The sequence below is a fragment of the Epargyreus clarus genome, unplaced genomic scaffold (genome assembly GCF_041222505.1).
Source record: "Epargyreus clarus isolate Ecla_fem2 unplaced genomic scaffold, WU_Ecla_fem_2.2 ptg000008l, whole genome shotgun sequence".
Lineage (NCBI taxonomy): Eukaryota > Metazoa > Arthropoda > Insecta > Lepidoptera > Hesperiidae > Epargyreus > Epargyreus clarus.
This window is the reverse complement of record NW_027332216.1, coordinates 4,446,861-4,473,658: the sequence shown is the minus strand read 5'-3', so window position 1 is coordinate 4,473,658 and position 26,798 is coordinate 4,446,861. Positions and strand designations below refer to the sequence as shown.

The window sequence follows — 26,798 nt, the reverse complement described above, 5'->3', positions numbered from 1 at the left end:
AACTCCAATCACATCTGGGCTTCATTTAATTCATGAGCGACAATGCCCATTTATTGTCAGGTAAATTTACTGCTACTTCTACTTAGTTTGCCATATTATAACAAGTAATTTAATTAAAAAATCAAAAACTCGACTGCACTAAAAAGGCTAAAGTAGAATTCCCAAAAACGTTTAAATAAGCGTTTCATTATTTTTATTTCGCACCAAAAATCCGCCACTTGGATTTTTTTTCTAAGACCTATCTAAGGACACTCGGGTATTTGAGACGAATATAATGATACCTTAACTGTGGAAATTCATCCAGCCGTTTGTTAGATCCGACGGAATAAAGAAAGACAAACTTGTATGTTTGATACGCGCGAAAAACATAACCCTTCCTTGGCAGTCGGGTAAAAAAGAAATAAACAAATCTATCAGTAATAAGAAGTGTTCACCTTCACATCTTGCGCTGTCAGTCCCACGCGCTACGTTTGCAAGCATCTCGTTTCCTGGATATAAACATTCTTAGAAATTACTCACTCTGGCAGATTTATCTGGTTAAAACATGTATTTGTAAACTACTATTTTAGGTGATTTTTCCAAAATTTGAAGTAGCTAACGAATAAGTCTGTTTATTTCGACAATTCGATAATTATCTTCAACAAGCCAAGAGTGATTCTAGTATAAGAAATCACTTTTGGTTGTTGCTGATGTTTTTGCCCTAACAGATTTTTAAACCGGAACCCAGCTATTACAATATAGAAGTAGTTGAAGAAATATTGACTTAAGATATGAAAGATTCTACTGTCTTTAAGTTAATAAGCTTAAAGTATAAAGTCTTCTCAGAACGTAAATGGTTTATGTGGATATTTAGAACACTTTAATGGAGAATAATCGGGCACGTAGAATTCAGATATTGTATATCCGTTATCGGTGTAACACTAAACATTTCATTACCTATTTCATCATATATCAAGCAAAATTAGTTATTTTTGGTGCTATATGTATTTCAATGAACTAAAATATTCCGTTCCCAGATTTATTAGAGCTGATTGAATGTAAAGCTATTTACGGCCAGCGCGCAATGAACAACGCTCTTTGTATGAAATTTGAATGGAAATAGTCATTGATGATGCGTTACGTAAATTGAAACGGGAACTGAAAATTTAGAGCGTTTGTTATAATATTGAACTTTACTCAACATATTTCTGCGTTTTTAGGGTTCCGTCCGAAAAATCGTAAAACGGAACCCTTATAATCTCATTCGTGCGTCTGTCCTCCCGTCGTTCACAGCCACTGTGCTCCGAATCTACCGGACCAAATGAGTTGAAATTTGGTACGCATATGCCTTTCCTTAACCCAAAGACGAAGGGATAACGCAATCAACTGAATTTTGAATTGAGGGGTGAGTGTTTGCGGCAGAAATGAAAAATTTAAAAAAATGTTTGGGTAACTGCATCGTGTGGCATATCAAATGAATGCTTGTTGTGGAGATTTATTAGAGCTGATTGAATGTAAAGCTATTTACGTCCATCGCGCAATGAACAACGCGCTTTGTATGAAATTTGAATAGTCATTGATGATGCGTTAGGTAAATTTAAACAGGAACTGAAAATTTCGAGTGTTTGTAATAATGATACTGAAATATAACATTCAATATACCTTTTTATAACATAGTCATACAGTCCACCTGATGGTCAATGGCCACAGCCGCCTATGGAAGTATAATCAGCCATATATATTTCTTAAAATTTTCTTGAGGTTGGTTAAAGATACGTTGACCCTGACGTTTAAGTCTCGAATAAGTATGTCTACGTTACCACACCCCTCAAACCAGAATAGAGCAGCACATAACACTGTTATTATTAGGTAGAAACCTTTTATGGTTTTATTCAGGTGGTGATGTCTCCTGAGTAAAACCATATATTCTAGGTTAAAGTGCGGTAATCCCTTATGTGGTACGTGTGCCCTTCTCTTCATAAATTAGGCTGTATTTTAAACCATAACTTTAATTTTACCTAAATTTGATACCAATGTCTATATAGATATATATAGCATATATCTATCTAAAATGATGCAAGTGGCATATTAGTATTCGAAGAATTATTTGAATCGAAGAATTTTTCAATATTTTTCCTTTCAAAATAGGAAAAATATTGCAAGTTCTACGAACGAAACGTAGGCGTTTCTATGCGGATTTTACTTTTCAAATCCTTTACCACCCAGTTTCATAGCCCCTTTATAGTATAAATGTAATACCTATATTTTTCTTAGATTGGAACGCAAGGTGTCACCTATTCAAAGGTAAAAGTATTTTTAAAATTCCTTTGACAGTAATTTTAGACGAATATTTTTAGAGAAGAATTTTGAAATAGGTAGGCATATCTATGATTGTATAATGTATGAATATACTTGTTAAAATGTGATAGAATATTTCATAACTAACATGAATACATAATGTTGAGGACGTGGTAGAGTAGGCTTACGCGAGGCGTTGAAACCTAGCAGCAAGTTGCTAGCAAATCAAGCGCGCATCAAGCGATACCAGCGCATCTGTGACCAATTTAACAAACGATTTCAATCCAGTTTGCGATTGACTATAGAATTATAGACTACGTGCGGTAGAGGTTTGGATTGCAAAATTATTTTCCACTTTAACTTCTTAAAAAGAGGTCCGCAGGTCTTTTACAAGAAAAGTAATCTATATAAGCATGATATGCACAACTTTGCATTGGAGCAATGTGGTGAAGCATGCTCCAAGTTTCCTTCAGTTTAATAAACCAATGCACCATAAAAGGAAAAGATTGAATACCTCGTCAGCAACATCACTTACCACTAAAGCACCGTTTAAAACTAAAACATTGTAGCATAAAAAAGCAATAAAATACTTTTTAATACGAGTTTATGCAACGTTTGCTAAGCTCGCATCGTTGCGAAATACCGGCATATTTACCGCCGCGAGTTACAAGTTGCTCTCGTCTGAAGTATGCACTATCAGAATTAGTTGACTGTACCTACAGTTTCTATGCCTGGACAGTTTCTATGCGGAATTTGGCTTAATCGCGTAAGTGAACTATGCACATTTATACCTGGCTATTTTAGTAGAAATTTCAAACACGTTTGAATTAGACGTTCTAGATGGTAAAACTCTTCGTGGTTTCACTGCGGTGGTGCCAACGCCACACCATTTGTTGCCTTAGAAAAACAGTGTTAAGTGCTGCTAAATTGGACTAGTGTATATAGCAGAGATTTATCTGAAGCTATCTGACTTAGTTCACAGGGATGCCATACTATCCCTGAGTATACCCATTATTGTTATAACATACAAGGTACATCAATCTCCTAATATTGATAAAAATGCTCATGAGTAGTAAAAACTGAATTCATGCGCTTTTGCAATTTGGATTAATTTCACAAACATTGCATGTGATTTTAAGGGGTGACTGCAACGTACAGAAATTCCCTCAATATTATCATGAATGATCCCTAAATATATTGCAGTGTTATGAGATCGTTGCTAGTCTTGAACATAGATGTATAGTATAAAATGTCATTGGTCTTGAAGAACTCATGTATTTTAGTTCATGTGTTTTTTTCTATAAATAAAAAAATATTTACTCTGCCACTGTTAATATGTTAAAGACGCACTCAGTCAAACTTGTCAAGTATGGATTTGTCTTTGGCTTTAAATAGAGTCCCAAATCGGACATGTGACTGTGGTATAAAAAATATGTCGTCATTAAAAAGCCCCACAATATTTCCTATTTACACCCAACTTTAACCTATTCAAACAACAATCATAAAAAAAAAATCCGCCATCTTGAAAAAAATCCCCCGGCAACAGATTACAAAATGGCTGAATACAGTCATGTATGAAACCAGACAATACAATAGAACGGAGTGACCATAGATGATGGATTACAACTTCGTTGCATATTGTTCTCAAACTGTACAATGTACTATCATTGTATTTGCGTAGTCTGTTGTATTTCAGACTTAATTTGTAAAGCAGCTTATTCAGAAGTTAGTTTGTCAAAAGTATAACACATTCATAATGGTAGTATTCATATGGTTTGAAGGTGGTAGAACCCTTTGTGGTTCGACTCCGGCGGCACCACCGCCACACCTATTTCTACCTAATAACAGCAGTGTTAGGCGCTGCTGTGTTCCGGTTTGAAGGGTGTGGTAAGGGAGACAGACTTTTCCGAGGCGTTCCATCTTAGTCCTCAGGGGTAGCGGCGCATCTGTGGCCGACCTCAGGTAGGAATATCAAATCCTATCTGGGATTGATTACAAATGTCCATGGGCGGCAGTAGCCACTTACCATCAGGTGGACTGCAAGCTCGTCTGCTACTCTGATATTATAAAAAAAAAAAAAAAAAAAAAAATGGAAATTAGGTCGCATATTACTTCTTCATTTACCATTAAAGCTGCGTTGTTGATTGAAATCGTAAAAGCTATGACAGATCTTGATAACCTTGCCAAATAAAGAAGTATATTTAAACAATGAACATACACATATATTATAATACCAATCAGCATACTCGGATAATAGGTCACCAATTATTTTGCCATTCACAGATAGGTTATACTTATCGCCATGCAACAATTACAGGACAGACATCGAATAATAAATTAAATCGTACCAAAATTATTATTCTCCAATAATTACAGCCTATATTGAATGTAATTTGCAAATTTTGTAACCGAAGCAAAATGATTTTGATACGATTTTAACTTAATTTTTCCTTATGGCAACATCAAATTGAAACTTTATGGACAGATTAAAAAATGGTTATGAACTCTTTTGTTTAATTTTATCAGTAAAATTAATTTATCGAATAGCAGTATGAATTGTAAACAAGCTGGCATAAGGAAAAACTATTACGATATAAAAACTAGGAACATACCCATGAAGCAGGGGGATATCTCGGGAACGGCGCTATTGACTTCGTGGCGATATTGCTGGGCAGTTCCGCCTTCAAACCTCTCTTGAGACGCAGTTTTCTTCTCTCCCGCGATTTCGCTCTTATCATAAGAGCTGCCTGCATACTTGCCAGTTTTGTGGCCGAAGAAACGTGTGGTCAAAACCGAGCCTAATACTGGCTTTATCACAACTATCTCACAATATTGAGCACGCACTTCGTCCTAACACGCGTTCACACGCAACTATCCATTCACAACTGTACACACGCGTTTTTAATAATTCGAGTTTACGTACGAAATTTAACTAGCGCGACTATCCTACATTTGAATATTAAAGTGTAGAATTTAGTAAATTTTATAGAGAACGTTATATAGAATATTATTTACATGTTAACCGACAATATCACTCTTCTTAGTCCCGTCCAATCACAGAAATAATTACTTTCGATAAATCTCACTAAGAGTGCTTTAGAATTGGATGAAGATAGGCACAAGAAAGGCGCTTAACTCTTTTATATTAAATATATTATTGCTAGACGAACGTTATCTTATAATACGATATGTTTATAGTGAGAAACAATGGAAGCTAGCGCAATTTGGCGTTTAATGTTGTCTTTAAGTCAACGGTGTTTCCTTTGCAACTTAACACTCATGTTTCGTTCCGCACATCGAGTCGCAGTCTCTGATTCTTCGACACCTGCCACCGGACGCTACTCTCCCCTAGATGTCGCTGTTTCATGGCCGGCCCACTTTTGTCACTTCACGTACCAACACTTTCCCGTAATACATATTACCGACGTCCTCCGGGATATCGCGCACTAAAGAATAATAAAAATGAAGCGGGGTTTTGCGTGCCCGAGAGCTTTTAAAGGTGACCTATCTGCGTTGCATTGTCTCGCGCGTTTTAACATAACACATTAACTTACCATAACAACAAAACATATTTACGACAGTACTAGTTAACAATAACCATGACGTCTAACAGACAAAAGCTTCGATGCTTACATTACTAGTATCGGGAGATACATGAGCTGACTTCGACCGAACCGAACAAAAGACAATTCAAGTTCGTTTCGGTCGAACCCAGCGTGACATAGCACATACGGCATACACCTAATTACGGTACATCGACATGCTTATTCTAGGGTACACAGACACGTAGGCACAACATCACAGGCAGTACCTCGACGACATCGCATGACGAGTGCGGCTCCGATACGAGTGCGGAGAGGGGTGGTGGCGGCGGCGCGGAGAGGCGCGACTCCCAATGCTGGCAAGAGTACGCGCGTACGCCGGTCGGCGCTGGGTGGACGGGGCTGTGCGGGCGCGGGCTCGGCGGCGCGGGCTGGCGGCCGTGTTGGCGCGCCTGTCCACAGTCACCAGCGTCAGTTAGCTATCGACAAACTTTACGCCCGCTCCGAGATCGCTTCGCTGTTGCACGCGCAGACGAGCGTTGAACGCGCGCGATTAAATTGACGACGATTCAAAGCGGTCATAAGTTTGATGCTTGCCAACTCACCGATTTTGGTATGTTCGACGACACAAAAAAGTATTTTTTAATTATCATTATTTTTTATAATTATTTCGTACAAACGACTTGCGAACGTCTCTGAATTCAAAGTTATTCAGTTGAGATCGTTGTAGTCACAATAAGACAACTGAATAGAAATGTTCGCAAAATCGCAAGTATGAAACTGGAACGTATAAGTATTTGTGAATTATTTTTCTTACTTTGGTTATAATTCAATGTTTCTGAAAAGACAGTTTAATATTGACATTTTATTTTCAAATAGTTAAAAAATATTTGGACCAATGTTTTTGATGAGTTCAATTTACTACATAATTTAAAATAATGGTCACCCTTTCGGCAATTTTTGTGATATTCTTTTGAGAAACATCAAAATTGATTTCACCAAAATCGGAAAGTTGGCAAGATATTTAAGTAAAATGCCGCCACCTTTACATTATATCGCGTATTCGTTTTGAAATAATTATAATATTTGTATGTTTTACCTTTGATTTACGATTTATATTATAGATTTTAATAGAAAGCATAAATTTGGACACGTTTTGCATTTATTCGGGATTGAAGCTTTAATTTTTATACCTAACCATATTTTGATTAAAAAAATCGTATATATTTTTTTACTTTTTTAACTTTTGTAACTGATTATTTAAAACACGTAAACTTTACAATCAATATAATCTGATTTTATTTCACATTTTCGCACAGATACTCGTAACTTTGAGTTCACACCCTTAGTTAACCGTTTAGTCAATTTTTTGATTTGGCAGTCATATATTTTTATTACCGGCCTTATTGGTCTTGGTTTAGTTTTAGAATAAATTTGGTATTTTAATTCGAGAATAAGGAGGTTTCGCTGCCGACAAAGAGTATTTGGAATATTTTTAACAATCTTGCCAATTAATATTTTTGTAGATCTGTGTAAACTAGAATAGGTTTTTAGTATCTGTGATCTAAAATACGAGGTAAAACACTGTGCACCACTAAGTTTGTAGTGATAGAGTATATTTTACTCCTAAGTAAGTTGAGTATGAAAGTATCTAATACTTATATTGGCCTAAGTACTTGTTGCTAATAAAATGGAAATTATCTAAGGGATGAAAATCGTGTAGGATTGTATAAAGTATTATAAAAATATTATTTCTACTTTCTAACTCGAATCTATTTAATAAATGATTTTATGAATAAATATTATCGTGACCTTTTTATGGTATATTACAAGTTGCTCAAATTCATTTTATGTTTTAATGTTCTAGTTGATTTTTTATAACGTGTACTTTATTTCATTAAGGATTATTTAAATTTTGCTTAAAAATATTAAAATTCACGATTTGAACGTGTTTTACGAGCAAAAATCTAGGTCTCAAGCTTCCTTTAATATAAATTTTAGTAATGATATGCTTTTGGAGAAACGTGCAAAACTTATTTCATTCCAATTTACAGGAGTCTCTTTGAAGCATTCTATATTTAATTTATTTTGCAACTTATGGGATTTTTGCTCATAATATTATATAATTGATATTTAAAAGAATGCTTTTGAAGTGTAACTTACTTGTTAAATCTTTTCACGATAATGACTTAATTAATGAAGTAGCGTAACATAGTCATTAAACTTAACAAACAATTCATACTGCAAACAACCCGTTCCATTTACTACAAAATTATCCATATTCGAACCTTTTCCGGCTATCCCTATCTACCCGTACATAAATCAAATTTCCAAGTCCCACTTCAAAAGCATTCCACACGAACTATGGTACACAATTACCTTTCGGCCCGCGAGCGACGCGCCGCCCGCCGCCGCGTACATGCACCGCGGCGCTCACCCGCGCATCGCCTAGCGGGCTCTGGCCGCCCGCTCACCGCATCCGCGCTACCCACCTACACCTACAACACCACGCTTTACTGTCGCATCAAATGAAAACACCATTACATTCCATTCAGATTATTACAAATTCAAGTTCATAATAATGTTACGATATTAATGCCTACGAAATTATCTTTATAATTTATTAGAACCCATTGAACTTATGCAACATTCAAATAAAACAATAAATTTGGTTTCAGAGCTTATTAGCGCTCACCCGCGCATCGCCTAGCGGGCTCTCGCCGCCCGCTCACCGCATCCGCGCTACCCACCTACACCTACAACACCACGCTTTATAATAATAATAATAATATGCTTTATTGTACCCATAAAAGAAATATACACAAGGAAAATTATAATTTTAAAAATACTTTACTGTCGCATCAAATGAAATCACCATTACATTCCATTTAGATTATTACAAATTCAAGAATAATAATGTTGTGATATCAACGCCATTCAAATCATCGTAATTCTATTCTAATCTATTGAACGTATGCAACATTTAAATAAAATAATAATGTTTTGGCATCGATGTTATTCAAGAATTAAAAGTGCTTTGTGGATCAGTGCTTATTAGCTACTGTCTCCCGGACATCTCCAACTGCTCAACAGGGCTCACCCTAGCAATTACCCTGCGTGCGCTCATCGCATCCCCTCTATTTACATATACTAACAAAACTACGATGTGCTGACTTATCTAATGAAATCACCATTATATCTGCTTTATTCGAAATCACCATCACTCTATATCAATATCAAAATAACTCAACGTATACGAAATTGAAATGCAACCATATATTCTAATGTTTTACGTAATGTCGTTAGTTAATCAATCGCGTTCATTGCATGAAATCAGCATTACATTGTATTTTACTTACTAGAAATTCAAATACAGTAATAAAGCTTTGGTATCTACGCCAATGAAATCATAATTACAGATTATTTAACCTGATTCACATTTGAAATTTAACAATACAGCTTTACTATCTATGTCATTTAGTGATAATACGAGTACCTATGATTCGGTGCTTAGTCGCTTCGCGCAGTAAGCTTTGACGTCCCATCCGCGTACTATTTTCCTCCTTAATCCACTTTATCTACCTACGCGTTACTATCATATAAAATCTAAATATTACCATTTTACTCCTAAACTCAAACATAACATAAACTCGCCTCGTTATACATATAATTAATAATAAATTACTAGCTGACCCGGCAAACTTTGTACCGCCTCAAAATCTATTTATCAAATACATTCATAAAACTTATGTTACTCGTAGATAATGTAGCTTTCGAATGGTGAAAAAAATTTAAAAATCGGTCCAGTAGTTTTTGAGCCTATTCATTACAACCAAACAAACAAACAAAGTTTTCTCTTTATAATCTATATATATAAAAGAAAGTCGTGTTAGTTACTCCACTTATAACTCAAGAACGGCTGAACCGATTTAGCTGAAAATTGGTAGGGAGGTAGTTTAGAGCCAGGAGAAGGACATAGGATACTTTTTATCCCGTTCGACCGCGTTTCCGTGAAGTCATTTTATAACTCAAGAACGGTTGAACCGATTTAGCTGAAAATTGGTAAAGAGGTAGATTAGAACCAGGAAACGGACATAGGATACTTTTTATCCCGTTCGACCGCGTTTCCGTGAAGTCATTTAATAACTCAAGAACGGTTGAACCGATTTAGCTGAAAATTGGTAAAGAGGTAGATTAGAACCAGGAAACGGACATAGGATACTTTTTATCCCGTTCGACCGCGTTTCCGTGAAGTCATTAAATAACTCAAGAACGGCTGAACCGATTTCACTGAAAATTAATCGAGAGGTAGCTTAGAAGCAGGAAAAGGACATAGGATACTTTTTATCCCGTTCGACCGCGTTTTCGTGAAGCATTTTATAACTCAACAACGGCTGAACCAATTTGACTGAAAATTGGTGGAGAGGTAGCTTAGAACCAGGAGACGGACATAGGATACTTTTTATCCTGTTCGACCGCGTTTCCGTGAATAAATAAGAGTTGAAAGTTTGTATTAAAGTCCCCCAGTTTTGATGCAAATCTATATGAAAATTGGTATTTGGGATTTCGATAGAAAGTAATAAAATATCTATTTTACGATATTTGCAAAATCAACCCTTAAGATGGTTAAGTAGGGGTTGGAATTTCATTTTAAAATTCGTTAATTTGGAAGCAAAGACTGTAAAAATTTGCATTTGGCTTTAGAAGACACTTCGTTTAGAAGTCGGCAGATTTTGAAGCAAAGTCTATGAAAAATTGAATTTAGCTTTTTGATTCAAAATAATAGAACACATTTTTCACCGTTTTTGGAAAATCAACCCTTAGGGTCGTTTAATCGGGTATGGAACTTTAATTTAATATCCGTTAATTTGGAGCACTAAGAAAATTATCATAAGACATAATGAAGCATCTGAGTCACTGTTTGTTTTTTTAGATCAACCCTTAAGACTGTTATAAACTGCCTTTCTATTTACACACCTGTTTCAGCATTTTTAGCTATTCAACAACCCGATTAGAGTACTATAAGTAAATAAACTTTCTTTAAAAAAAACCGTTATTGAACGTTTAGGTACTTCTTTTCGCGTGTTTGTAAAAAAAAATAACAAAGAATACAACCGACTTCTATGTCACTACAAAGTAAAAAATAAAATGAACGAAATATATTGAGCGCCGACTTCAGAAATATGTACTAAACCAACATTTATTTGAATTATTTTTTACTATGTAGTGACATAGAAGTCGGTTGTATAATTTGTTAATTTTTTTTTTACCCTTTTTAGTGATGACATAATAACATTTATATTAATACAATATAAAATTGTATAAACATGATCATGAATTAAGGTAAGGTCTGAATTTACATTGATTGGAACCGCCCGCTCGCAGGGCGCTACCGCGCCCTGCCCGCTTAGTTTTATATTGCCTTATGTGTTCCAACCTAACCTAACTAAATAGTCAATGATGAACTGGCTTTGCAATTTCATTAGAACCTCCTACACCAAATATCTTCAAACACGACTCTATTATTCCCATCGGTTGAGGAGTTACATATTTTGTCTCCGAGCCACATTATCAGACCCTTAAATAGTCAATGATGAAGTGACTTTGCAATTTCGTTAGAACTTACACTAAATATCTTCAAACACAACTCAAATATCCCCATCGGTTGAGGAGTTACATATTTTGTCTCCGAGCCACATTATCAGACCCTTAAATAGTCAATGATGAACTGACTTTGTAATTTCATTAGAACCTACAATAAAAAATAACACAATAAAAAAAGAATTATTAAAATCGGTTCATTAACGGCGGAGTAATTCGTGTACATACATAAAAAAAAGATACCGGCCGAATTGATAACCACCTCCTTTTTGAAGTCGGTAAAAAAATAACAGAGTGCAGAGAGGTAGAGTGAATTTTATTTAATTGTATTTTTTATTTTCCTGTTCTCCTGTGGCTAATATCTGTCCTAATATTTACCAGTAGTTTATGGACATAATACATAAATTACACGAGTGAAACCACGAGGTACAGATAGTCACTCATAATTAGGTGGTACGAAGTTCACCGGGTCATCTAGTGTTAGTATAGATTTACTTAAGTACGTTTTTTGGCACACAATAACGCCCGCCTACTCATCCACGATACCCGTCTACATTCACAATACCACTTTACGGTCGCATCAAAAACAATTTGTATTGCAATTATTTTAACACTTTATGACAAAATAAATTCAAACAGAACAATAGGTTAATTAGCCAATACGTGTTAATTATATTTACTTATTTGATTTCATCAATCATTGTCTAATTGACATTACAGCCATGTTTATAGTTTATAACAAATATGGACATGACCTATTTGTTCTAATTAGATAGGTAGGCAGAAGGGTAATATAAAAGTTATATCTCTAGATATGTAAGGATGAAAATGTTTTACACTGTTTTATTATTACTCCGTAAGAACTAAACATTTCGTATATGTTAATAGTAAAGCTTATTTATAAATATCGCAATAAGTTTGTAACCTCTTGGCAAACTTAAGTTTTACTAGTATTATTTAGTTATATAAGTACCTAAATTGTTATACTCTAATTAGAAACAAGTATGAAGGGTATTAGGGTGTTCAATGGCGTTCAGTCGCTCTACATACTTAGCCCTGATTTCTATAATAACAAAAGCAAGATTTTTATAACAACATATGTATTTTAATATCGTATACCTTTACGAATGCAAGGTGGTTCCATGGTCCATTAGCATTCCCCAGATTATATCGATCATTTCCAACTTTCACACAATCTTTCATAAATTAATTTTAGACATTGATTCTTACTCCTTATATTAAATTATAAATGACCTTATTAATACTTTCCTCAGAGTTCTGTTAATCCACGAAATATAATATTTTTTTATTCCAGGCACGACATATAATAAAAATACTACTAACATACCTATTTTAAGTAATCAGTTAATTTAAATGGAAACATATAATATTTCCAAAGTGACAACAAGAAAATATTGTCTCTCACAGAAACATATTACCACAGTCACTTAGGAACAAAGTAAAATTTATATGAAAAATGTTGCAAAATTGTGCATCAGCGTTCTGGAACAAAATAATCTCGACTAAAATTTTAATTAATTTCGGGCAGCGTCAACCTATTCGTTTTTTATTAATTTGTGGCACCTTCGTTACTGGTTTAAGATTAAATGTATACAGAAAGGGAGTTCGAAGCCAAATGTCCACTAGGCCGGGTATTTGATACACACAAAAATAATTCACAACATGAAATAGTATTCATATAAAACTATCAAATATTTGTAACTAGTTTATTTATTTGAAGAGAATTCAATTTTCTAATAAGTCCTTATGTTAGGCCTATATAATTATAATAATGGACAGAAACGTCGGTCTTTGACCGGTTCATGATTCTTCTTCATCTTCCTGAAAAAGCATCATGATTTTATAAGACAAAAATGGATAATACTTCAAAATATTATATAACTCTACCCAAAATCTGATACAGAAAGACAACTACAGGTTATTATATATCCCGGAATTTGGTGAACGTACTTCTGTGCGTCTAGATTCGACGTGTATGCATTTTTACAAATTTCGCTAATACCTATTATGCACATTTTTCATAAAATGATATGTATAAATAAAATAGGACACAAATGTGTTCTATTTTTTCTAAACTAAAAATTCCGTAACAACAAAAAAATCAAAATTGAAAATTTTACATTTTCGCTTCCCTAGGAATTTATCCCAGGAAAGTAGTAACCTGTGCACCAGGTGGATTTAATACAAGTTTCTATTAGAAAACCACACCAATATAATTCATACAAACTTGTTGAAACCGTGTTAAACCTCGCGCTAACATATTGTATTATAACACTATAAATATTAATACATTATTCATTTCAACCTCACGTAACAATGGCCGCTTCATTACGCCATGTTGCACATTCCGTGTAATAAATAATTATACTCGCGGGATCGATACCTCTTTAGGGTTCCGTACGCAAAAGGTAAAACGGAACTCTATTACTAAGACTCCGCTGTCTGTCCGTCTGTCTGTCACAGGACTCTATCTCAATTTTTTACAGAAAATGTATAATGGTGGCTGCTATAAAAACAAATACTAAAAATAAAAAAGTTTAATAAAAAAAAATTCGAACTAACTGTTGAACCGTTATATGTAGGCAGTTCAAATTATAACAATGAATGTACTTCAATTGCTGCTATAATAAGAAATACTAGAAATTAAAAAAAAAACTTGAAAATTTTGGAGGTACGGAACCCTCCGGGTGCGGGTTCGACTTGCATTAAGCCAATTATTTATGCAAAATGTTTAACATAACGTTTGTTAGGGCATGACCGACATATTTGTGCCATGAAATATGCAATGAATAATATAATAGCGTTCAGCTCAGCGACCTTAGCTAAATAGTCCTTTTTATTCGATTTAACTACTGACCTATTAACTAATGTAGAATATGACGTAGTAGTTGGTCGTTCGACTTCGGTGTTACCACCGCTACACATATTTCTTGTTCTAACTTATAACATCAGCTGGTGTGAAGTGTGGTAAGGGAACAGTTATATGGGAAATAGAGGTGCGCAAAATATATCACTAAAGAGAAAAGAGAGAGATATATCTTTTGAACTCAGTGATATATATCACTCTTTTAGCTCAGTAGCTCACTTTAGCTCAGTAGCTCTGTAAAGATATAAGCGACATTTTATATCAGTATTTCAGAGAATCAGATCAAAATGTTTTGACAACATTTTTGATTCCTATAATTAATACAAAACAGGCAAGAAATTATATATGAATTTCACAGCCAACACTATTTGTATATCCCTGTTTTCATATTCTTAGCAAATAGAAAATATTTTAATTTAGTGTTTAATACGTAATGCATTTGACTCAAATCAGACTCTCTCAGTCAGTCGCTCATTTGACTCATCACTCACTCGCGAGCGAATGTAACAATGTTGAGTTGAAGAAAATCTTATATCCGGAATCGTATGGACCTATGAACTCAACCATGTGACGCGGATATCAAAATATAATTCAAAATCGTTGGAGTTGATGAGTGATAAGCGCTTTGGTGAAGATATATATCTTTTATATCACTCACTCGCGAGTTACTCAATTCTAATGGGAAATTCGAACTTACTTCTCAAGGGTAACAATGCATCTATAGTACTCGTACGACTTGAAGACCCTAATTCTATCTGGGGTAGATTAGATATATGTATCTATGGTAGTTGCCTGTTACCGCCATGTGGATTACACGCTCGCATTAATAGTATCGATACTATTATAAATGATGGAATAAAATGGTACGTGGTGTACAAAATCGAATTGGTCAATATTTATAACTTTCTACACTAACAATATATAATTAAAATGACTCACAGTAAAGCCACAAAACATATCTATTTCTTTCATAACATCATAATAAACAGTGCGTAAAAATCTGGTAAAAAGTATAACTTGTAAAATCCCAAGATAGATAAACATAGCAATAAGTAGTGAATCCTAAAGGAAAAAGACAAAATCGAAGATTTGAAGTCGTGCTACGTGCTCAAGCCTAGAAACCAAGCTGTCTAGCGCAGAAACTAATCATGTCAAGCGACATAACATACATCTATGTATTTTAGATGTTATAGAAGATGCAAACAGGCAGCGGTTTTTTTATTATTTAAAAGTAGCAAACGAGCAGGTAGTCCACCTGATGGCAAATGGTCACTGTCCCCATAGAATTTGTAACTAACTCCACATAAAAAAGTATACTTCCTCGGTCGATTTTTTTTATAATATTGGGGTAGCAGACGAGCATGCAGTCCACCTGATGGTAAGTGGCTACTTCCGCCCATAGGCGTCTATAATCAACTACAGATAGGATTAGATATTCCTATCTGAGGTCGGCCACAGATGCACCGCTATTTCCTAAGACTAAGCTGAAATGTCTCGGAAAACTATGCGTCCCATATCACACCGTTCAAACCAGAACACAGCAGGGTTTAACACTGCTGTTACAAGGCAGAAATAGGTGTGGTGGTGGTGCCGCCGGAGTTGAACCACAAAGGGTTCTACTACCTTCAAAAACTGGTCACTAAACTTCATAAACAAGGGTCATGTTACCTCAGGTCGAAATTACGGGTTCGTCAATGGCATACAAAAGGTACATTATTTAACAACAAAGAACTAATTTTGTCATAGTTATTGCACGGTATATGATGACCATAATTATATTAGCACAAACAAGAGTTGCTGTCTATCTTCTAAATAGCTAGTTCAGCTTGATATTTCACGTCGTATATTCAAAGAATAAAACTATTTTTTAAACTAATTTACATTTCATTATTCCCGCGCAAAATACAACTCAAACGTCAAGACCGTACTTTTTTATGCTAACTAATACAATCGTACCTGCCAGTGATTATATAAATGAGAACCTAATATTACAATTATAATTAAAAACATTCTAATAATAAAATAATTTGAATAGATTTGTAACAAAATAAAAAATACGAAAAGAGTCCGTTCCTCCGAACGGGTATAAAAAATAACAAGTTATGTCACTAGGCCACAAACCTTACAAGTGTAATAATGGCGCTGCTATAGAAAACTTTTATGACATTGGAAATAATATTTTCAAACTACTAATACATTATTTTTAAACTTATTATAGGTTACACTATTCGTAGCGACGTGCTACGCCGTAGCAAATTTTAACGCTGTCATATCTATTATTAAATTGATTGAATATTTTAACATGATGTGCAACATACCTATTATGTTATTTTTCCGTGCAAAAATCTATGTCTATCTCTATCTTTCTTTGAATGAGATATCTGATTAAGTCACTTAATATGATATATGATACTTGATGATATCTAATAAATGCTTTCCTTTTCTGCTGTATATTTTTGACTTGTGTTTAATAGAATTCGTGGAAGTACGTCAAAGCGGCCTCTGAATTATAACCGGTTTTGAGCTTTCTTGTACTATATGTATAAAAATCATATATTTCATTTAGTTAATAGCTTATTGAAGTCGGTGAAAGATATACTAGTACTAAGATAAATATAACATCCACGTGTTCATGAAAATCTCACAGCTTATATTAATCTGGCAATTGCAAGATTGCTCCTAAATCCGATTATGTCAAGTTGTACGATTTTAGATTTAATCTACGAAGCCAAAATAAAACTAAGTACATAAGACAACATACTCCAAGATGTAGTTATTAGTACCACTAATAACTATATATATGATTTATTTATGGAAAGTCCTCAAGGGTCCATAACAAAAATGATACAAACTATATACGAGTATAGATCAAGAAAAGACTAAAAAACTTATAGTCTAAGCCGAAAATTCCCAATCTTTTGGGGAATTTTGGGAAAAAATCAGTTATTTGCCATTTTTTTGGCATTGTCACTTATATAGCATTTTGCTAGTATAACACCTACGGATGCGATTTTGACTGATTTCTAAATAGTTATCGATCCCTCAAGTTGGATATAGACCACTTTGGGTATCTCTACTCGAATCCCCTACTGACAATATGAAGAGGCTTAGGTCTTAGGTGGATAAAACAATTTTATAAAAAATCTTTTAAAATGGTAAATATTTTTACAACGTTGGAAATGCGATGGTATTTTTTAAGGAAATTTCTCCACATTTTACTTTAGTAAATATTATTTTACTTTTAATGTTCTTAAGTAAATTATATTTTCAATGTAATCACTAAAATTAATGTAATATTAAAAAAGTTGCCCGTCTTTTTATTTCTACCTACATATTTTTTACTTGAGACAAATTAAAATTAAAGATATTATTTTTGTATATCTTTTCATGAATCAAGTCTAATAACTTTTTTTTCCTATGTTTGCTGTAGATACATACACAAAAACACATTCATACACACGCGCGCACACACATACACACTCTCACAACGAGAGATTAAAACGCGCAACCTCACACACACAAGTTTACAAAAACCATTACAAAAAATAAATGTATTAAGCCCGTTTGCTAGTAAATGTCTAAAAAAAACCTCCACAAATTGATTACCCGATATTATTATATCAGCCGCAATTAATTGGGTTTTTACCACATCGCATCAATAACGGAAAGGCATTATCGATGTTATGATATTCTCGTACATACGGCGATTGTTTTTACATGGAATTAATTTTGAAAATAACTACGTTCCGGTTATACTTAAGGTGGATAAGTTATACTAACAAGATTGGAAATACGAAGTAAACATTATATTTTCATACCATTATTGCACACTAAATTATTTATAGAATTTTTAAAGGAATGTATTCGACGGACAGCTGATTCTTCGAAGTGATCAGATATGCATTACTTTCTGAAATAGTGAATGAAAAATTCTCAGACAGCTACATATACAAGGTAAGTCAATCCGAATGCGTAACGGTAATTGACAAAAATAATGAAGTGTGACAATACCTGATATAATTTAATGGATTGAATTACATTAATGATAAGTATTATTTATAGAAAAAAATAAAAAATATCGTTTATATGCCGACTTGTAACTTTAGATTTCTCGTTTGGTGATGCGTATCTGGAGGCACTACTCACCTATCTCCGTTCTGAACTCTTACACGAGCTATTCCTTCAGTGAGACTTCAATCTTATGTGCAGTTGATTACAGGTGTCTATGACGCTAAGAGCGGTGCAGTTATAACTTAACTTATGGGGACAGCATACTTGTACATGATTTTAACTTCATGTAAAAAAACTATCAAATTCCAGGTCAAATACCCGTAGTATAACCGATAACACTAACATAATATAACGCTCTATGTTATTTCAAGGATGTAGTTAAAACGCTTTTACTTCAAAATTTTGCTACTTTCGGTCAAATGTCCCAAGGGAAGGTTTCTTGAATGCCCGCAAATGTACCTCTTAAAACCCTCCCAGTAGACAACTGATGATGGCTTACGATATTGTCTGCGCCATTTTACATCGGAAAACTCTATTTTAGTATTGTTTTATGAAGCGAAGCTTTATACTTAACCTACTTTTTAAAGTGATATCTTAGACCTCGATTAAATAAGAAATATTTTTGCGGCCATTTGTCGTTTAAAATAATTGAATGTGCTTGTGTTTTAATGTATTTTAGCAGAAAATTGAAAATAATTTTCGATAATTTAGCCCTACCTATAAGGAACAAATTTAATAGTTTTAACATACATTGTTTAGACTATATATTCAGTAATATTACTTTAAATATTAATAAGACTAACCTACGGATTTATGCCATTATTATTTTTCTACAATAACTGTATTTTTAAGTAACGAAAATAAGCTCTTAATGAATGTTACTTCGCACCCAATTTCAAATATTTGATAACCAAAACTTATTACTAACCCTAATTCGTATATGATTAGTTGGTATTCATAAATTCGTGACTAAAGTTAGGTTTTAACAACTTTGAAAAAGGAAGCTAATCGAATCAAAACTAAGGTTTTTAACAAACAACTTTACACCAACACTTGTTGAATTAGTTTTTTATCAACACACGACACATTATAAAGAGCCTAATTAAACTGGTTCCGTTACTTGCTGGTTCATTCCGTGGCCTCGGTCAGGACCAAGTTTAAATGTTACCTTATCGGTCAATCTTAACGTTTGAACTTTCACTATGCCGTAAAAGAAATTTATATTTCACAATCTACAGAGACAAAAGAAAATTGCCGTGTAACTTATTTTACTGAAATATAATAAACATTTTATTTATATTTAACATTTCGAAATATATTGAAGCATTATTCAAAACTGAAAGTGTAAACTTTTTCTATTAATATTGGTACTTAGCAACAGCGCCTGGACTAATAAATTAAGTTGTAATATGTTTTCTTTAATTCATTATTTTTCACTACTGGATTCAAGTTTCCTTTCGTGGCAGAATGCATTTAGGTCACAGTTAGGTCATCATACTAAGGGCATTTAACTTTTGATAATATGCCTTCGAAACTTTTTGATGAAGTCTCATACTAAACTTCTAAATGTAGATGCTACATAAATCTCTTTTTTAAGTAAGTGATAATGAATTGTTACCAGGTATGTGACTTTCAAAAGTTAATTTGGATTCGGATTTCAAATCGAAATAAATGCAGAAAGTGATGTAAATAGTTAATGATATCTGTATAAAGTAATAGTTAGTGTGACTATATAAATATAATTTGTGTATGTAAAGAAAAGAAGTAATACTGTTAGTTTCGTAATTCTGTTTCGAAAAATATGGCGGATGACTTAAATATACATAAATATACGATACGAATAAATAAACGAAAGAAAATATAAATAAGAAAATCCTTGCTATATTTTTTCCACTTAGAAGATACAGGAAAATACATTTCTCAGAGGATTCAAAATGACGGAATGAAACTTAACCTGATTTTTATTTAAAGAACATACTAAGCCTCGTACAAAATATGTGCTTACGTTTTAAAATTAAAGTAAACAAGAATCCAGCGCAGTATTTTCCTTTTCGTTTCTCAAACTCCCCCAATTAAGGAGTTTAGTGACCCAGTATCGCTTGACGCTAGTTTGTCGATGAATTTCGCTCAATCCAGGTTGAATTCTGAGGAAATCTGTTTATGAACGTTGAAAGATGCTAACGAATATTGCAAATTCTATTACATTGGCTTGACTAGCTGTATGATTGTTCTACTTTATACGTAGGAGAGAATTCCTACTGGAGCAGGGATTCTTTTACACCAGATATATACATAAACAATATTGTAAGGATATCTTAATCAAATTAATTTTACTGTGAAATACTGTATATTGAGTCAATTTTACTTTTTAACGATTGTTTAAAAATAATCTTAGTACAAATTTTATAAAATAAAAATTGTTAATCAAATTAGTATTTAATTTATTTTTTATTTTATTAAATAAAAATCTTTCACTGATAAAAATATTAATGAAAAAAAATTAATAAAAATAAACCCGAATCTATAAGTAAAACAAATCTGGTGCTTTGCTACGATTTATACATGTTTAAAAAAATCCAGACATTAGATACAAAAAGACAAAATCATAATTAATTCATAATTATCAACTACTAATAAAACATACTTAATAAGTGTTACAATCCATACATAATAATAAAATAATATAATTCAAGAACTGTACCCTTAGTATGCGTTTTTACGTTTTTACAAAAATGACTGTTTTTGTATTCGTTTAATTATTTCCCATAAATTTCCAATCAGTTCTGATACAGTCCTCTAGGGGCGCTATTGAAAATGTATGGGCAAATACATAAACAAATACAAAAACAGTAATTTTTGTAATAACGTAAAATCTCTTACTTGGGTACTAAAGCGAAACAGAGCGTAAAGTTTAACTCGTCTTGTAATTTAATAGGTTTTCTTGTTAGTAGGCATGTAGGGATGTGTTTCATAATTCTCATAGGCATTGTGCATGAGTTTGCAAACACTTTAGGTGGTTTTAATGGTATTAATTTAGATTGGCGTAGGTCGGGACGCCCCGGGTTTTGATCATTTATTCCATTAAACTTCAATCTCCGTCGAGATAGTGTAGTGCAGTATAGTTTGAGGCTTACTATTTTTGAAATAACTCTTTACAATAATCTGCTTTAAATTGTAGTTGTTTCATTATGTAAAATGATTAAAGATCGTTTTGATTTGTAACTTTTAACATTTTGATCATTAACATTAATTTATTGTATGTTAAATTATTTTTATCAAATATACTACAATTTAATTTTATTTGTATTTTAACAAAAGTGTTCGGAAAGTAAGGATCTATTTAAATATAATTGAAAATATACTGCTTTACTTAATAACGATAACTTTGTATCACTCAGATTGTGGCAGTCGTAGCAAGGTCGTAGCACTTTGCTACGACGTAGCCCTTCGTCGAGCCGAGGTAAGGAAATACATTAATCACTTTGATGTATTTAGTATATTTCAATGCTTTGACTACTTACTTCTTTCTTTTGAATATTTAGAATGGGTACACAATATAACATCTTTCTTCTTTTTAACCGACCTCATATTGCGTTATTTTCGGAAAGTATCAAACAGTTATTTATATAATTTACGATGTTATTAATATCATTTACTTTTGTTTGGACATAATAATATAGTGCATTTATAGGTATATTGCAGTATATACTAATATTAAACAGAAAAATATTGTAACATAGGAATTGTCTGTACCTAAAATCGCGTATCAAAAACTAATTCTCAGTGCACAACATAATGCTACACGTTTAAAAAGTAATAACTTTCAGTCAGACTCTATATATACTGTTAAACACATACACAATTGTAAACTACACAAAATGGTATCTTATTTTACTGAATTCATGATAAAATACGTAATGAAGATCATATTTAAACAAAATTGTATAATTGTATTCGTCTTAATCCGACCCACATAAAGACGTCTCTAAAATCCCGCTGAATGGAGAGTACACAAAAAAGATTAAAAGCTCCATTCAACGCCAACCGCCCCATTACTGAACTCATAAAACCTTAAAAAATTCTTGTCTCTCCCATTCCGTCCGTAAATAATTAAATAAGGGTTTAAATTTTACGTACTGTCTTTATTTTAAGATGAATCCTCGCGTAGGAATTTTAAATTTAGACAGATACTAGCTGACCCGGCAAACGTTGTAAATAACCATATAAATAAAAAAATGATAAGGGTGAACAACTGTTATCACTTAGGGGTATGAAAAATAGTAGCCGATTCTCAGGCCTACTGAATCTGCATATAAAATTTGGTGAAAATCGGTAAAGCCGTTTCGGAGGAGTACGGAACTAACATTGTGACACGAGAATTTTAAGATGTTTGAAGTAAAAGGCACATTATTATCACGTCCTATAAAGTTATCTATGGATACGTGGGAGCCTCATGAAAATCTATCCACATGTTTTAATGTCACCCCACAATAAGAAATCTGTATTTTGTGTAACTTGCACTTTTGCACATTTCACATTTGGCACAATTGCAATAATAACGTTAAATGAAGTGGACTATTATTTTCAAAGCAGACGAATTTTCTAATTTTAATAAATCATACATGTAAATAATAGTATAACCGTAATTACATAAATTATCAAAATAATTAAATAACAAGTTATTAAAATGAATTATTTGATCCATTGTGTAAAATGTAAAGTATGTGAATCATACTCGTATCGATAATATAGTTACAAACTCCCACATACTTAAAAATTTATGCCTAGAAACCGTTGGCGACTGAGCAAGTATACATTAAAGAACTTACGCGTTGACTCAACGCCTCTGAATAGTCTCATGATATAAATGAGATCTCAAATGAATCCGTTTCAACGTTTCAATGACGTTTTTTTAAATTATAAAACGTTTGTTATTACAAATAAACAATTAATATTTTTGATATATTTTTCTCATTTTGAACAAAGTGAAAACATTTTTATTTGTACCAGGTACTCATGATTTAATTTATTTATGGATCGTTCTCATGGCAAAACAGTGTAACCATGACCACGATCAATATAAGTAGGTTGAAATATCAGCAATAATAGGGCAATAAACAAATAGTTATCATGTTAGCCATTACTTGATAAAATATCTCAGTTCTGCGATAATATTAATCTAAAATCACATAAAGTCAAAAACAATTTTCAGTACGAGAATCATTTGCCAGTTACAATTAGTCCCACAGGGACTTATGACAGAATGAGCAAAATGAGCATCAAAGAAAGCTCTCATTCAACGCGTATGAATACGGTCTCGAAGCGACATAAATGAGGTCTTGCGGCGTTCCGTTTTGATTTAATATTAAAATTAAAAATGTGCAATAAGCGGGCGAAATTCAAAAAGGTTACGTAGTACGGTAACTGCGCGAAATATTAATATGGGATCGCCGAGCAGTCCCGCAAAGCCTTTCAATACCATCGCTGCTCCTCTATTGAAGTTTGAAAATAAACCGAGCTTACTTCGAATTCATTTTCCGCGAATATTCCAGAGGAAATGTCGCCTCATACTTTTAAAAGTATTTTGACAAACTCGCTTGGTGAAGTGTTTTTATATTAACCGAATGGCGTATTCACTGACATTTTAAATAGTGTTAATGGTTCTAATTAAAATGAAAACAAATAATTTTGGGGTGCGATATTTGATCCAGATCTCAGTATAATTATAATCATACTAGCTGACCCGACAAACGTCGTGTTGCCATATAAATAAAAAAATGTTAAGGGTGAACAACCCTTATCACTTAGGGGGATGAAAAATAGATGTTGGCCGATTCTCATAGATACCGGATAAGCACAAAAAATTTCATCAAAATCGGTCAAGCCGTTTTGGAGGAGTATGGCACCGAAAACTGTGACACGAGAATTTTATTGATTAGAAGATGATCCGCAAATGTAGCTAAGGCCACCAAGCTCTCCTACGCCTCTTGGTAAAATTAATGCGGTAAATTATAGAGGCATTGAAGTTTCTTCACTATGCCTTCTTTCAAGGTTAAAGCAAGCAAATAGTAATAATAATAATAACTTTTTATTTCGAGGGTCTGATGACTCATATTTGTTAGTAATACAGTATGCTTATTTCCTATGTTAGTACCTAGTATGTTAGTTAGTAATTTGAACTACACACTTTATTTCGAAATATCAAAGATGCGTGACGGGTAGGTACTTCAACTTGAGTCTCTAGATTGAAAGGCTGAATTTGAAAGTTATTGTATTAGCAGTCAGTTTTTATATTCCAAATTAAAATCATGACTAAGATACACTTAAATATTCAATGTAAAATAATTCAAAGCTTAGAAATTTGCTACAAATACTTAAAACTAAGTATATGTTACACTAGATATAAATAATTTACTATAGAGAAAATACTAATAGAATTCATTGGAATAAATTAAATATTTCTCGTTAAATCGCGTCAAATTGAATATGCAGAAGTATGCTCTTGATTGCTTGATTTTTAATTGTATCAGCTTCGTTACGTATAAATGATTTGGTAAATAAAGCTGTAATAATGACTAGCTGGAACACATTTTAATGAGATATGGCATAGGTTCATGCAGATTAAAATTTGGGTTCAATCCCAGGACAACCGGAGTCTTTTTTGGGTCTGGGTTTAAGTGTACTTTCTGTATGTGTATGTTTGTGTGTCCATAGCTACTCGTACGTAAGTTGGTTACGACAGTGATAAGTAGTAGTATTAAGTGCTCTAAAGGGACGGTTTGCTTCAGTCGCGCATGGCCAGTGGCGACGGGGGAGGCAGTCGCCAGTGATTGCTGAGGACCATAGTCAATTGTTGCCCCCTGTTGCCAGCGACCAACGAAAATACACGATAACCCGTGACAGTCTATACAGACGATACTGCAATATATACACTTTGTCTATATATATATAATATAACACAAAATTATTTATAATAGATACGTATAATATAGCAATATTTATACAAATATCGTTTACATTAATCAACATCTTTTTCTTTGATTTCACTGATAAGATTGTATTTTTTTAAATTTCATGTATCATGTTTTTTTGCAAATTTACTAACAGAATGAATGAAAATATGAAAGTTACATGTAACATTCGGCGTGAAACGGCTTCATGGGGTAATTGCTAGATTCTTTCGCACCCGCTCGAGGGGCGGTGCTTTCAGAAACATTTTTGTTACCCCACTTTATTACGAGAATTTCTATTGCTGTCGGCGAGCCACCTTGAAGCAACTCTAAAACGGTTCTGCTTTAAGGTTTTACACTATCTATGTTTTATGATTACATTAATCTAGAACTATTATTGTAATCATATATTTTTAAAGAATCATGATTATTAAAATTATGTTTCTTTTAGAAGAATTTGTTAAAAAATCAAATTAAATATCTACAATGATTTCGTGACAATTGTGATCAATTAGTATAAAGTGTAAAAAAATCATTCATTCATTCATTCATTTTTAGCAAAAACAAAATGTGTTAGTCATATTGAGTTGCAGAAATAAATGAATAACTGAAGATATGTTTACTATACTTCAAATCATAGACAGATTTTTTTGCGTTCAAACTGTCTTTCGAATCTTAGCGAATCTTGTTTTACAAGATGGCAGCTAGAAATTAAAAATAAAATATTTTTGTTTTAAAATTCATAGTAAAAAAAATTATACGTTTTGTTATAAATAATTGTTGAATTCAATACGATTGCCCACAGAAAATTTAAAGAAAAGAGTTTAAACTATAAAATCAAATATTTACACAATACGAATCATGTTTCTAAGTTTTTAAGTGGTATGTAAAAGTCCTCCTGCATCAATGGTAATCCGATAACTTCAAAGAAATACTATATAAGTTTATTACTTTAACAAGATTAACCTAGATTTTAAAATGCCTGTAAACGGAATCCTAACGATCGCTTAAATAAAAATATAATATTATGAAGCCATAATAAGATAACACAGTATGCGACTTGTCATATTGCCTTCACGACTAAAGCTATTACTGATATAAAATGTTTGATATTTAATAGTACATTACAATACGAGGACGAAAAATTTTTTTCTGACAAGTGTGAGTTTGCAGGCCGAGCCGCAGGCGAGGACTGCAATCACACGAGTCAGAAAAACATTTTTCGTCCGCGTGTTGTATAAAATTTTATATTACGGGGTCGGAAATGGGGGTTTTGCGCACGCGAAGCGTGCGTAAAACGTCCATTTACGCACGCCGTGATATAAAAGTATTTTTTGAAGTGAAACGTGCGGCGTTGTTGACTTTTTGTGATGGGTAAAAAATGTTAAACTCGCGTCAGGATACGTGACCTGGTCGAAAATTCGTAAAACGGCAAAGCAAACTGCATAAGTTAAGGTACTCGTATCATCCGGTGTTACCATAAAAAATATGTCAATGGGTGTCAGTTTCATTTTTATGTATTATATTACT

General features: G+C 33.2%; 2 protein-coding genes across 5 annotated transcripts in view; one reads left to right on the top strand and one right to left on the bottom strand.

The window, feature by feature from the left end:
- The window catches only part of LOC140744208 (prostaglandin reductase 1-like), a 315,424-nt gene that overhangs the window by 135,271 nt on the left and 153,355 nt on the right, over positions 1–26,798 (top strand). The gene's annotated exons all lie outside the window — the stretch shown is intronic.
- The window catches only part of LOC140744206 (uncharacterized), a 150,616-nt gene that overhangs the window by 30,779 nt on the left and 93,039 nt on the right, over positions 1–26,798 (bottom strand). For 3 of the 4 annotated variants that reach the window (XM_073075710.1, XM_073075709.1, XM_073075711.1), the window contains exon 2: positions 4,890–5,723. In XM_073075710.1, coding sequence (XP_072931811.1) covers positions 4,890–5,030 — 141 coding nt within the window. In that variant the 5' untranslated portion in view covers positions 5,031–5,723. Of the gene's footprint in view, positions 1–4,889; positions 5,724–8,198; positions 8,318–26,798 lie in introns of all 4 variants that reach the window. The other variant, XM_073075712.1, reaches the window with a different exon arrangement.